This window comes from Limanda limanda, chromosome 12 (assembly GCF_963576545.1).
Source record: "Limanda limanda chromosome 12, fLimLim1.1, whole genome shotgun sequence".
Lineage (NCBI taxonomy): Eukaryota > Metazoa > Chordata > Actinopteri > Pleuronectiformes > Pleuronectidae > Limanda > Limanda limanda.
The window spans coordinates 17,273,543-17,288,539 of record NC_083647.1 but is presented as its reverse complement, the minus strand read 5'-3'; the positions used below and the strand labels follow the sequence as shown (position 1 = coordinate 17,288,539).

Here is a 14,997-nt window from a genome sequence, read left to right as displayed (position 1 = left end):
CTCAGCACGTAGAGAGGGTCGTCCACTAACCAGAAGGTCTGCGCCCTGATCCCTGGCTCCTCCAGTCTGGGTGCATCCTTGGGCGAGACACTGAACCCCAGGTTTCCCCTGACGACAGCTCCGCCAGAATATAAATGATTTGTGGTAGAAAAACTGCTGCATTAATGTGAGTGAATCGGTAAATGTGACTTGTAGTAAACAGTTGTTTCACTTGTCATTAAGACTATAGAAGTGTTATATAAATACATGTGTCTAATTACCATTTTATATATCCAAAAATGTGGATGGGCACAATATTATTGTCGGGTTGGGACCAGGGTTTGAGGTAAATAGTCAAATCATAAATCTGCAGGGTTCAATGAAACAACACCAACCATTGTATTAAATCCCAAATCATGCAGTTTACCATGTTATGTGTTTTATTTAAATTAAACAAGATAATTTGGCTAAAAGAAAGATGTTTTCTAACAGAACCACCCTCCATATCCCTTGAGAATATCATTGACAATGACTGCACTTCAACACCAAGCCACTAGGATGCGCTGTACAATATAGCGTACAAACTATGCAGGTTGAAAGCGTGCAAGCAGCAAACATGAATACATATGGAAGAGGAAGTAATTTGTGACAGCCAGCAAAATATATTGATCGGCAAATTGGGAAAAAAAGGCAGCGGCTGCAAGCCTGGCTAGTTTCGGGTAGTTTAAAGATGCAAAAAGACAAGAAACACCCCTGCTAACATATTTTATATAACATAATCAGATATAACATTAACATTTTAAATGTAACACTGTTAAACAAATCGATCCAGACTCTGTTTCCATGTGTTCACTTGGCAGGCGGCTCCCAAATCGACTTCCCTCTTCACATAATCAGCGCCTGCTTGACAATCTGCACAAGTTGTTCCTCTTCCTGCTTTCTCCCTTTGCTTTTTATAGTTGTGTGGGTTTTCACGTGGAACCATCTATCCCCTGTGGTCCTCTGCAGCCGGCATCTGCAAAATGAATGTTAATATGCAACAGAAAAAAAACGAAGTGTTCTTTCATCCATCTGGACTTCATCTGAATCATGAAGCTCTGCCAAGACATGATGAGTAAAGGACAAAACTGAGCGTTCCTGGTGCAAAGCTGCATTTCTTCAGGTGTCAGTTGAGGAAACCTTTCTCCCATTAGAGAGCTGTGCACTTTATCCAGGGGGCGCTGGAGAAACTCAAATTCATCCATCAAGTGCAGGGGGGTGGGGGGCAACCAATTTCACTCCCTGCTCCGAATAGATCAGTTGCTCATGTTCAGTTGCTCATGTTCAGTTCTCTTTAATGTGGTTGAAAAGGCCCATGAATCACCTGGGAGGAGAGTGCACTATGTGGGGTTAACTCAATCTCTATTTTTAGTTTTTTTGTTAGTCACAACACTTACATATCACAGCTTTGTGGTGCAGCTCATACAGAGAGTGAACTGGTCTTCTTCTTGTTATTTTAAGATCTCAAGTGATCTCAACTGAGGAGTTTCTCTTTACTGATCTTTGACTTCCAAAACAACGTGACTCACCGAGCGTGTTGCTTCAAAATTCAAAGTTGAGGAAGTGCTTTTGTTTTTTTAGGGTAATCGCAAAGGCTGAAATGATGCAAGAAGGAAAATGCGAAAAAAAACAGTTGCATGATACGAAGGTGAATAAATAAAGTTTTCAGCCCTGGCTTGATTTTACCACTGGAAGACGAAAAAGATCAAATCACTTATCGTAAGATAAGTACTATTACTATACAAAATATTTTATTAAATTAAGATTTCTATTCACATTAAAGCTTTAAATACAATTAATCAATTTAGCAAGTTATGTTGAAAACAAAAACAGGTTTGAGATAATTCAGCTTCTTGTTTATGAAGCTATATCCTTCCATCCCTCCCTCCCTGCCTCCATCCATCCATCCATCCACATATCCATTCATCTATCCATCCATCCATCTGCAGGCCTGATCTTATTTAACCCTGACTACTCAAGCACTTCTTGTTGCTTCCGCTTTGCCACAGTTATTAGATTAAAAACATTTTAAACTTTCACTCCAGATATTAAATGTATTGTTCCGTGTTTTTATTGAGCCTTTTAATAATATGAGCTACAGACAAGTCGTTTCCCCACTTTCAGTCTGATGATGAGGCTGTTTCCAGAACAAGTAGCTGATGAGGGGAAAGTGTGAAAGTGCTGCGGGCGACAGGAAGGATGTTGAAGAAGAAGAAGAAAAAACTTTGGACGGAGTGTCAGACGCTTGCCTTGAGGACCCAGCGTGTTTGACATCGAATACAACATGAGGAATATGGGAAATTTGCCTGACAATGTGTCTGGCAGTGAAGATACTGGAGTGAAGAGAGATACTAAAGGTGTGACAGAAATTTAAGCATCACAGCTCCTTCTAATAACAAAAGCTAGAATAAATTGAAATCAGGGAATGTGTTACAATAAAAGTGCATTTTAAGCTTTGATTTTAAGGAAACATACGGACACCGCCTGTTCATCAGTAGATAAACAGACATTTGCTGGATTATCCTCCACATTGTTGGAGATTTAAAGGAGCAACATGTGCAATATACCTTCAGAGCTCAATATGACGATAACAGAGTCTAACTTTGGCCACACAGAGGCTTAAGATGCAACGTTTATCTGGTATGGCAAGAAAACTAAATCACCCAACATGGAGAAATATACAGTACAAAGAATAAAGGTTTCACACAAGGGAAAATTAGAAGACAAATAAAATAAAATAGTTAGACATCAACATTAGTTTGTAGTTTAGAACTGGTTGAATTACAAAGATATTACATATTCCGGTATTTTTAAAGGCTCTCTCCTCTTCAGAGACCAAATATATATCTGTTATTATTGCTAAGTCACAGAAAATGAAAGAAACTAACTACTAACAAGTACTAAATCAATCCATAAGCTAAATATATACATCTCTCTATGTATTAAAGTATTCATTCCTATCTTTATTTATTATTTAATTTAATTGATACGAATAATGTCAAAACAGCATGAAAGAAAATATTTTGTGTTATTTTTGTCCTGCAACAAATCTACTTCATAGTTGGAGATTAGAAGTAGCTGAATCTAAATAAAGCTCTATTGACGCTTGATCTATTCTTGAAACAACTGTAGTAAATACAATACAACTACACTGAGTCTATTATGTAATGTGGTTACCTCACAGCCCCACACTGCTATATTTGTCCATCTGTTTCCTTTTTTAGCCCATGAGTGTATTTGAAGCTGATTCTTCTCTGTGGCACGTGTGTGTGGACGTTACCCTGAGAGTTGCCGGAGTTTTCATCTGCCAACACCCAGCACCAGTCCCTGATGCCAGGGATCGGTTTAGGTTGATAATGTTTTACATGAGCAGGATCCTTTAAAAACAAGATAACAAGAATATTCAGCTTGAGATGTCATGAATCCCCTCTGAACACACATCCTGTTCCGGTTACATGTGTGTGTACACAGTCAGATCCCCAATGTTGATTTGTGTCCCATTCATTCGCCTGAGAGGGAACAGGCTCTCTCACAGACTCTGCCAACATCCTGGTAGACGCTGCTATTCACGGACCAAACCTGTTGATCCTCTTGTTATCTTCATCTGCGTTCGTACTCCACATGTAAAGACACCTGTCTGTTTCGCAGCCAAGGACAGCGCAAGGTGAGGGGATGAATATTCATTAGGGGTCCTTTATGGCCCCTTAGGTTCTGCTGAGGCAGGTTATTCAGGTGAGGCATATTATCTGACATGGATGGATGAATGGATGGATGGGAGAGAGAGGCGGACTCACATGGACGAGCACATGTCCTTTCCAGCCAGTGTTGTCATTGAAGCATGAAGGCAAAATGAGTAGTGTCACGTATTCTTCATACCGGAGGTAATAAAACGTGAGACGCAGACTATAGCCAGGTTCTTCATCTCTGAGGTTGTCATGGAATTCTATATGAATAAAGATCAAGAATACACTTTAAATGTCATGTATTTTTCACAGGGACACTCTGGGGACTCGCTTACAAACTGGGGACATTAATGTCCCCGCAAGGTTAAACTTTCCTATGGTCAAACTGTGTGTGCCTTTGTACATTTTTACACGTGTGTGTGTGCGTGTGTGTGTGTGTGTTTGTGTGTTTTCTTCTTAGAGTTGATAACCAATTCTGAGGTTATCAGATTATTATCAAAAAGAAATGATGATTACAAAGGAACAATTAAATTAGATAAAGCTATTTGCTATTAGGAAACACTACTAATTATGTGATAAAAGATTTTTTGTGATAGTTACATAAAATATATTTTTAATTGAAATTATAAATTTTTTCCAATGTCATCTGTGTAGATAGCTTGCTTTACTTCCATAACTGTCCACTAGAGAGCTTCAGATATCCATATTTACCATTTTGTACAGGAAGTATTTTTTAAATATGATGCACACTTATCTGACCAAAAACACAAGTAGCGGTTTGAAGTGGTCCAATCATTAAAGCCATATTGTTTACCTTTAATCCAATGATTATATTTGCATTAAAACCCTTCATTGCCATTGGGCCTCATCGGGGGAGGTTTCACACGACAGAACGGGGATGTTGACGTAGTTCACACTCCGCCCTGCATGGCTCAGTGTTCGAGAAAGTGGTAATAAAGGTGCCAAAGTTAATAAAGCATCTCGATAAAGATGTACGGCACATGCAAAGTAAACTGTCAGTACGTACATGCAGAGGGTGGACAAATTAACTCTTGCATTCACACTGAACTGCAATTGATTAGCTTTGTGGTAATAAATCCTAACGGCAAGCACTGGTTTAAAGACGTCTCTTGTGGGGGTGCATGACGTTCCTGTCAGCCCCCTCCAATACATTAACACATCTGCATAACATCTGCCAGATCTAATGATAAGACAATGCATTTATTCTACTAACAAGCACTGCTTATGTGGATACGTTTTTCCAGTGTTGTCCTTGAAACTATTAAAATATATAAGTGAGCCACACCACTGCAATGGATTATCTGTTCCTTGGATACAATGAAGACTGGCACTGCTACTAATTTTCAGATAGTTACAAACATACTGTCTTCATGCTGTTATATTGAATAGAGAACAAGACGTTTATTTTTATTGATAAGCATACATAAAACAAACACGTACATAAATAACCAAACACTTTACTTGTGACGTCCATTTTTAAATTAGCTCGACATCACTGTGTACACAACCATAAATACTAAGATAATCTCTATAATCAAAATGATTATAATGGTGACGTCCACGCCGGCGGCACCTATAAGAGCAACAATAGCAGCAATAATAAAGATAACTGTGACAGTAGGATATTATCATCAATAATTACATATAACAAAATATCCAACAAATCACCATTTACTCCTGTTTGAGTTGTGGTTGTTAAAAACTCCACCTTTTCATCAGAAGGAAATTAATTTTCAGACTCACCTGCTTGAGTTTTAACTATAAAATCCTGTTTTTTGATGAAGAGTAGACACAATATCTTTATTACTTTACATCTCTATTCTTAGCTTCTGCAACTAGATGTCTCATTATTATCATGGTCTATCCTGCATCAACTCTACACTACACCCTCATGTTTGCTTCTCTTCTTTCCCTGGAAGAAGAGCACGACCTGATTAACGTTCTTCTGTCCTGTTCTCGTGATGAAGCAGTAGAGCAGTGGGTCTGCCAGGCAGTTGAGGGTGGAGATGGCAAGGCTAATTTTGTAGGGATAGATGAACCAGGCAACATAAGAGCAGTGATACACCAGCGCTCGGAGCAGCATCATGATGTGGATGGGTCCAAAGCAGAACAAGAGGCAGAGTAGAACCACTGTCAGCAGCCGGGAAATCCGTTTACGCTCCTGTTCCTCTGTGGCCTTGTTGGACTTCACTGCCGTGCAGATGCCCCAGGTGGAAAACACCACCAGGAGAACAGGAACTACAAACCCCAGGCAGAAGCGCAGCAAGTTTGGGCGAGCCATATTCTCTGAGGGCAGGAGGAAGACGTCAAAGCACACGGAAGACTCGTTGTTTTGCAGGTACGAGTCCTCCAACGTGATGGTGGCGGCATTGAAACAGATCACCAGCACCCAAATGGCAACGCTCACCGCTGCTGCAGAGCCCACTTTCCTCAAGGAGGCAAACTTTAGCGGGTGGACCACTGCCAGGTAGCGGTCGATGGCGACGCAGCAGAGGAAAGCGTCGCTGGTGTAGAAGTTGGTGAAGAGAGAGTAGACGGAGAGCAAACACACATAACCCCCGTGGGCCCAGACCCCCTGCCACAGGAAGTCCAGCCACAGAGACAAACCCACAGTGAAGGTCAGGTCACTCAGGGCCAGGTTGAACAGGTACACACCGAACTCATTCTTCTGTCTAATGTGCTGCCATGACACGTAGAGGGAGAAGGCGTTGGACGGGATTGCGGAGATGATGATGGCAATGTAGAAAAATAGGAAAGACCTCCTCCCGAATTGGGTGTCGGGCAAGGCACAGTCTGAGTGATTGGCGACCAGGGTGAAGTTGTCCATTACAGATGTAAGGTTTATACGTTCTCACCTTGTGGAGAAACAAAGAGCGAAATGAGACAGAGCTACAGCAGTGGAGTTGAATATGTAACATTTTAAGATAAAAGGGCTATCGCACCAATTTGTACACTTTTTTAGGTTAATTGGTTGGTTTGATTGTTTGTGAGCAAGATCTCACAAACACTACTGAGCAGATTTCCATGAAACTTGGTGGAAGGATATGGTAGGCATCAGAAAAAAAAAACCCCATTCAATTTAGGTGCAGCTGAATTCAGGAATTGTATTTAACTTTCTTTAACATAGTGAGATAATTTTTTTATTTATTTTTTTACTTTTCTTCGATTTCATAGGGAATATTTCATGGACCTTATTGAAAACCTCGGACACGTTTATCTATGTAATTTGGTGCAGATTGATTGAATTGACTAGTTTCAGATTCTAGTTAAATACTGCAATTGATATTTTCAAAATACTGACTTATATTGACCAACTAAATTATCAATTTAAGCAAACAATCGTGATCATGAACGGAATATTTTACTACTGGAAGTTCAGCATTTCTGTGTTTGTATTTTGTGACTTATAAGCTGACATACATAACAGAACCAATATATCTGCAATAAGTTACTATTGACAAACGTATTGACCCAACAGTTCGTCAGTCTCGCTCTTCCATTTGAAAACAGAAACAATCATTTATTCGATAGAAGCTTTGACCTGGATGCATCATAGGAAATGTAGTATCCAGTGAATCTGGAGCTTGCAGTGTTTAAAAGTTATTTAATATATATATTTAAACCTCTGCTGGCTTGATTTTTATAAGAAAATTGTGTCCCTGTGAATGAAGGAAAGTGAAAGTTCATTTGATCTAATGGATGACAATTACAGTTCAACATTCTCATAAAGTTTTGAGATTTGTTTCCACTCATTTAGTTTATTTCAGTCAATGTCTAAAATGTCAACCTACGTATTTAACTAAACTTTAAGCATCATCCATCAACACAAGTACTTTATAAAGTTCTTACAAGGAAGAGCATGGACTTAATTCAAATTTAGGAACAAATAAATCATAAAGTTCAACTCACTGTGGTTTCAGCCGAGGTTTCTTTTCCAGATTCTGTTCAAAAAAGTTCATCAACAAAATGGAAACATGAACACCGATGGAGATATTCAGTTGTCTTGACTTCTTCAGCCTAATCAGATGTTTCAAAGAAACAGGAAGAGTCTGAGACCGCCTCCTCATCCCCCCTGACTACCGGGTGTCATTTACTAGGTGATAGGCCATGACAGAACAAACTGCTTTGGGACCACATGGGAGATTTAATTTGAGTCTATACGAGGCCGCTCGTCTTTATGTTTGTTGAGTCAATAAAGAGAGGGTGATGTTGGTTATTGCCTGATAACGGAAGTTTTTCCATTAGCATAGTTATGTTGCTACAGCTGGTTGTTATGTGTGTTATAACTATGGGCTCTTACAGAACATTTTGTAATGAGTCTGTCTTAAAAACTACACTCATATTCTCCCTTGTTAAACCAATTGTGTAAAAATACAATTTGTATTGGTTTTTCTAACAAATAGAAAGGAAGAAAAAATAGAAGAGAACATTTAAATTGTTATCTACATACCAATACAAATACCTACACAGTGTGTGAATCAATGCATAGCTCAATATATAAAGAAAATTATTCAATAGGATGACTGTGTGAGGGAAAAAGGCATTTAACAAACAATGTCAATTATGACTGTCCACAATCGACGTTCCTCATCAGAGAGATTGAGTGTTAATCAAAGCAATAAGTAAATAATGAAGCAAATATACTCTCAGTATAAAGTCAATATGAGATCTTCAATGTTTTGTATCAAATACCTTCTTTGTGTTTGTATACTGTAGCTATGGCTCAGTATACACTCTACATTGAATCCCAGAGTGCACTTAAAGGACCAATAACCATTTCAATGTACATAAAGAGCATGTCAGAATTGTATTTAAAAAGATTCAAGAATAGCCTTTAATGCAGTAATGGACCAGGACAGTCAGAACGATTCTGTGATTCAATGTAAATAAGAAAAAATCTATTCACAAATAAGTGCAAACATTGTAGAGTTTATATTATCCAATAAAATGTCAACACTGTGAGTATATCAATGTTTAGTTTCCTCCACACCTATTATATCACACTCAAAATCAAATAATACTTTAGCTTTTATTTTCTTTTGCAATTACTGTGTAAAAACAAAACCTACAAACAATTCAGTTGTCAGAAAACTGACTGAACTCTACAATTATTCCCTCCACCACATAAAAACTCCCCTGCTTTTCTCACGAGCTTTCATAATCTCTTTCTAAACACTCCCACTGATTAAACACTATATCATACGATCCTCTGCATGGTTTATGGTTTGTTGGCAACTGTGACCATTTATGGATCTTTGAGCCTTGTGGCCCAGGTGCAGGCTGCAGGGCTCCAGTGTGGCCCTGTGCACAACGCACAACAGTCTTTATACTACAATCTAGTGTTTGATTAGAAGCAGGAACAACAGATGTCTTTCTTCCCTGCTCTTTGGTTGCTCAGAGCAAAAAGCTCAGATATAGACAGGTACCAATAAACCCAGGCAGATCCGCTTGAGCCTTTGCTCCTTCATCAAGCAACGTGAGGAGAAAGCTTGCAGCGCCTCTCTGTGGTCAAGTGCGCGGATTGCAGTCCCTAAAGCTTACAATGAAGAAAATAAACTAGGAAGCCAATACATGTGCTGATCCATGATGCCGGAGGTAGATATTGTCCAGTTTATTGGGTTTAGCAGTGCTGAGTCCATCCTTACATGATGATGATGACGGATGTAAAAAGCAACAAAAAGCTCTGTGCTGTGTTGACCTCAGATTTGAGTTTAGTGATGCAAATAGCTCTTGGTGGGAAATTCAAAAAATGTCAAAAATTCTGAAAGTTGTGTAGCACCAAATTTAAAAGTCTACTCTGCTCGACTTGTGTAGAAAGCTAAATCTCCCAACTTTGATTGTAAAATCAATCTTAGCATTCAGAATTATATTTGATTGATCATCTAATGACCCACCTAGATTTGTCTTATGGTCCTTTAAAATCTCTATATTTTTATGACTTAAACATCTGCAGAAAAAGTGGCTCAGACTTAATTTAAAGCACCAAAACACAATGATGATGAATACCATAACATTTAAACAGCTTTCCTTTTACATTGTACAGTACATTGTAGTACTGGAACAAACCAGTGACGGACAGTTAGTCATCATAATATACTGGAATGAGGTTTCCAGGAACTTCCGAACATCATGTTATTCGGTGTGATCGTGGTGCAGAGAAGGATTGTGTTTGTTCAGATTGGTTTCATCAAGAGAAAAGAAATGTCAGGCACAGAAATTAGTAGAAGTCGAAGGATGATCCTGTTCTTGTTTATATTAAAAAGCCTTTTTTATCATTGTTGAGGCCTGGTGTTTTTTTTATTTCCTAAAAATTACTTTCATCCCTGCAAACCAAATATAAAGTCTTATTCAGTCTTAGATATCTGCCCGCTCCGATCTGTGCAACACCGAGTCTGCTCTAATAAATAAATGATTTGATTATCTCAAAGTCTCATTTTTCTGCTTTTTTACAAGAGGGATAGTTTGAACATGTGTAACCCTGGAAGTCAGTTGAATATTTCAGCAGAAATATGTAGTTTTGACACATTTGACACATTTCAACAAATACAGTTTGTTACCAGGAGATGTTCTCTTCAGGAAAAACAAGGTTCAGCCTTACTACACTAAGTTGAGAGTGATACTATTCTATGATGGGTTGAAACAAATAAACTCACCTCCGAGCCCAAGAGCATTAAAAGAGTTCTCCACTGACTGGGGCGGCTGTGGCTCTGGGGGAAGAGCAGGTGATCCACTAATCAGAGGGTAGATGGTTTGAGTCCCAGCTCCTCCAGTGTGTATTCCAAAGTGTCCTTGGCCAAGATACTAACCAAATGGCCTCTGGTGGCTGTGCTGGCATAACGCTCTATAAATATGTCTGTCCAAATATGATTATACAGAGCACTCACAATGACAATAAAGGCTTACTGATTTCTGGATATGGCTTTGTACTTTAAAGAGCTGTGAGTGCAATACAAATACAGTCCTTTCACTATAGATCGTTCCCCTGGCATAGTACTAAACCTCATTAATATCGTTGGATCGTGTTGGACACATTCTCCTGGCTTCAAGCTTCTTGCCACAAGCCAAGATAAACTCCATCTCGTTTGCAATAACTGATTTAATCACGATATTCAAAGCATACTTCTTAGCTGTGGGCCTATATGTAGACTTTTATCTGAGGGGGCCTCTTCATTAGAGATTCATTTTAAATGCAGTTTGATTTGTTTTGACATTCTCTGCTGGGAAACAAGACTCACTGACACAGGAGCAGCTATCAGGCTTAATAAGCAGGGAATGGGAGGAATGGGAGGGGTCATTCTGCCTTTATTAGACTGTAACAAAAGTGATGAGACAGAGGTTCAGGGTTCACTTAATTAAATTGTGGACTTTTTAAGACCTTTTTAATACCAGGTAGAATATGATTTAATACGTGTTTCATAGTCAGGCCATCAAACGTATATGATGAAAAACCTGGAGGGATGACATTAAGACAATCATTTTAAAGATGGTTAATTAAACTACACGTGTAGGCAGCAAAAATATATATGTATGGATTTCCCAATGAAAAATAATTCTTCTATAAAACGCACTAAAATATTTTTCTAAAATGAACCCATGAAAATGCAACAATAATTCCTTGTTACTAACATTAGTGACAGTTCTTGCAAAAAGGGCACAAACTGAAATATTAATGTTTTCCAAAGATTTTTAGCTGAAAAAGTAAATGGACAAGAAGTTCAGATCCACTAAATTTAACAACAGAAGGTTATAGCAGCTGTCATTACCACTTGGTGAGGGCAGAAATTGCTGGTGTACGTGCTCTGGAGGAAATTAAACCCACTGACCAGTTTCTAGCCGTGGTCACACAAACATCTCAAATTCTTCATTTAAGTAAAGAATGTGGCACGATGGACTTACTTCCTGTCTGGAATAAATATCTCCTCATTCACTTTGCAGGGACTCAAATCTGAACTAGTGGAACGTGTGAAAATGAACCTGAGGTAGAGGGTGGGCTAACATCTCGTTAAGGAAGCGCTGATTGATGGGATTCATGTCTGTGCACCTGCATGTTGAACGAATGCAAGCAGTGGAGTTATTGCTGGCACAGACAACAAAGACCAAATATCTTTTTCACAGAAGATTGTGGAAAAACTTGGGTGTGCATTGAATTAAAATTTTTAAAAAGCTGAAATATATTTAGCTTCTCCAGTTTCAGGGTTTAGGGAGAACAGTGAAATGGGCAAAAATCATTTTCAACTAATCTATGCTGACAACACATGGAATTAAAATACTGACACAACTCCCACAACTCAAAGTAACCTCCCTTTAAATTCCTGAATGAAAGATGCGGCAACAACATAAAACATGGACCCTCCCTCTGTGAAATAAATTTGTTCTTTTCCAAGAATGTCGCAGGGATATAAAGTCGTAATACGGCGGGGAAATGACGTGATCACAGCAGTGAGTGGGGATAAACAAAGTTAAACCAGGTCAAAACAAGGCCTCACAGTAGATTAATGACATGAAATAACTGGATGTCAGGTCGGATCATACAACAGACAAACAGGAACATACAACAGGCTTAACAGAGATACACAAGGATACTGTAGATTATCTTTTATTTTGTTAATCCAATTTGTTAGTATGAAAACAAGGGCTAAACAATTCATTTTAAACATGACAGGCCTAATCCTAAAACGTTTGCTGTAAAATGTTTGTTTGGCATCATTTGTTTCTAGTTTAGCTAAAAAGAGAGAGAGAGAACAGCCAATTTAATAATTTTGTCATTATAGCACCAATTTTAACATGCTGGTATGGTAACACACACACACACATACAATTTTATCTACACTAACATGAGCGTATCTCAAAATAGCTAATGATGACAGAATTGCAGTCAGTGTTCTCTAATGACGTGGAGATATCTGGGTCGGGCTTGATGATAGTCAGTGAATCTCCAAGGACAAGAGTCTTTTTCTGGTGATTATAATCATACAAATGTTTTGCACCCACTGACTTGGTGAAATTGATTGTTGGCCAAACCTTGTGCCCTTAGTTAATGTTGCTGCGCCTGTCCAACTTTCCTTTAATAATCCATGGATGCTTGCCATAGAATATTTGGAAAAGCACCACAATGGTGATAGTTATGATTCATTACAGGCAAGTTTTAAAAGAGAAAGTGAACAAGCTCAGTAGGAAAACTTCCTCTGAGTCACAAAGCTGCTACTGTAAACTCCTGAATCAAAAGGGACAGGTTCTCCTGGACTGGATTTACCTAAATGTAACCTGTAGTTATAGTAGTAGATAGGCTACATGTGATCAAAGTGATGTTATCAGATTATTAAGAATATCATGATATCCATGAAATAATCAAAAATGCTTCTATTATTCCTGCAAACCAAATATGAAGTTGCTGTCGTCTGCGTAAAAGTCATCACCTCATATCTGAAGAAGTCAACGTGAATAGATAAATTCATTAATTAGGTCAGTTGTTTTTAAGAACAGGTCCCTGTATGCCTTACTTTGTGCTTTCAAAATCAGTATTTATATTCATTAAGGAAGATTGTGTATTCCCTTGAGTTGCTTATAGAAAGTTCTCCAGTAATACACAAAAATCAAGTGATGAATGAAGATACTGTCAAGAGAAACTGCAGTAAACTTTCATTCCACAGTATCAGGTGAATTGAGAATTCAATAGTACACAAAGTACATGGTTGAACATTCTTCTATATGAGCCTACTGTGTGGCAAAAGACGAATTTAAATAGTATTTAAAATAAATAAAGTTTTGGGTTTCTCATTAAAATACACAAGTCATTTCCCCTACATATTACATCCATTATTGTGTACATAAAAGCACAGTATTAAATATCCCTTGATAATGCTCTTTACCCACATTATCATAAGTATCAATGAATATGAGTCATATCATGTCTGTTGTATCATTTCACCCATTAGCAGCATAGGTAAGGATCACATCTGATCTTATTTATGGAAAATTACCACAGGCTTAATTTGCTCCGCTCTGTTAATGTAAGTGGACACAACAGAGCGTTGATACGTGGTCTGATCTGATCCTCTGTGACGATGCCTTCTCCTCCTGTAGATGGCGATAACTTTCCTCCTAAAGTACTGCCCTGAGAACACATACAGCAGTGGGTTGAGGGCACTGTTGAGAAAGGCCAGATACACTGAAACCTGACCTCCTATATCGAGAGTGTGAAACCACAGCGCCTCGTCCAACACCTGGAAGTCACACAGGGTGTCGAGGAGGGTGATTATCTGGAAGGGGCCCCAACAAAGTAAGAAGAGCAGTGTGACAGAATACACAAGTACTGTGGCCTTTTTATCAACAGCGTCATGAAAACCTACACTCTCCCTCCTCTGAGCTAAAGCATTGATGATGTTTCCACTGCTGAACACAATGATCAGAACAGGCAGGGCAAAGCCAACAATGTTCATCAGGATCTGATGAGCAAACTTCCAAGAGATATCATGGGAGTAATCCAGTACACAGGACGTTGTCTGGAAGTCCTCGATGAATTTTACCTTTCTGTGAATCATGGTCGGAGTACTCAGTAGAAGTCCTAATATCCACAGGATGAGGCAGGCCACCTTGGCATAACGTGTCCGTCTCAGCCACCTGGCCTTCATTGTCTGTACGAGGGCTAGGTAGCGGTCAATGCTAATCATGACCATGGTGTAGATGCTGGTGTAGAAATTGATGATGATGATGGAGTTGACCAGCTTGCATAAGGTGTCTCCATACGGCCAGTTATAGCCGTTGAGTATGTTTATTGCCCAGAAAGGAAGGCCACAGAGCAGAATGAAGTCGGCCAGTGCCAGGTTGCCCAGATAGATCTCTGCTACAGTCAGTCGATCCCTTTGGGCTACAAACACTGCCAGGACAAAGCCGTTAAAGAGAAGACCTATCAGGCACAGGATGAAGATGTAGGGGGGAACGACAGTCCGGACAACCTCCCACTCTTCCGAGGTTGGAGACTCTGATGGACCCACTGGCAGGGACGTGGTGCTGTATTCAGACCAAATTGCCGCCACAGAAGTAAGCTTCATTGGCTCCATGGGCTTGGAAACAAAATTCAGAACTCATCATTAAAATGCTATAGTTGGATTCAGAAGACACACAGAAAACTGCTGTCTTACCTATTTCTTTCGCTGCATGTCTGGAACTTCTACGTTGTTTAATGTTTTCATGCGACACCTTAACCTTCAAATTATCTACAATTTAATTGCTAAACAACTAACTAAATTTCAAAGAGACCCTTTAGAAAGAAAGG

At 39.0% G+C, this 14,997-nt stretch overlaps 2 protein-coding genes across 2 annotated transcripts; both read right to left on the bottom strand.

Moving 5' to 3' along the window:
- Positions 1-5,598: 5,598 nt before the first annotated feature.
- Positions 5,599-7,273, bottom strand: LOC133014937 (psychosine receptor-like). The gene is made up of 2 exons (XM_061082151.1): positions 7,264-7,273; positions 5,599-6,572 (listed from the first exon to the last, which is right to left on the bottom strand). The coding sequence occupies exons 1-2, from the start codon at positions 7,271-7,273 to the stop codon at positions 5,599-5,601; spliced, it is 984 nt and encodes a 327-aa protein (XP_060938134.1).
- A 6,254-nt stretch (positions 7,274-13,527) lies between these two features.
- bdkrb1 (bradykinin receptor B1) lies at positions 13,528-14,782 on the bottom strand. The gene has a single exon (XM_061083440.1). The coding sequence runs from the start codon at positions 14,780-14,782 to the stop codon at positions 13,685-13,687; it is 1,098 nt and encodes a 365-aa protein (XP_060939423.1). The 3' UTR covers positions 13,528-13,684.
- Positions 14,783-14,997: the final 215 nt, after the last annotated feature.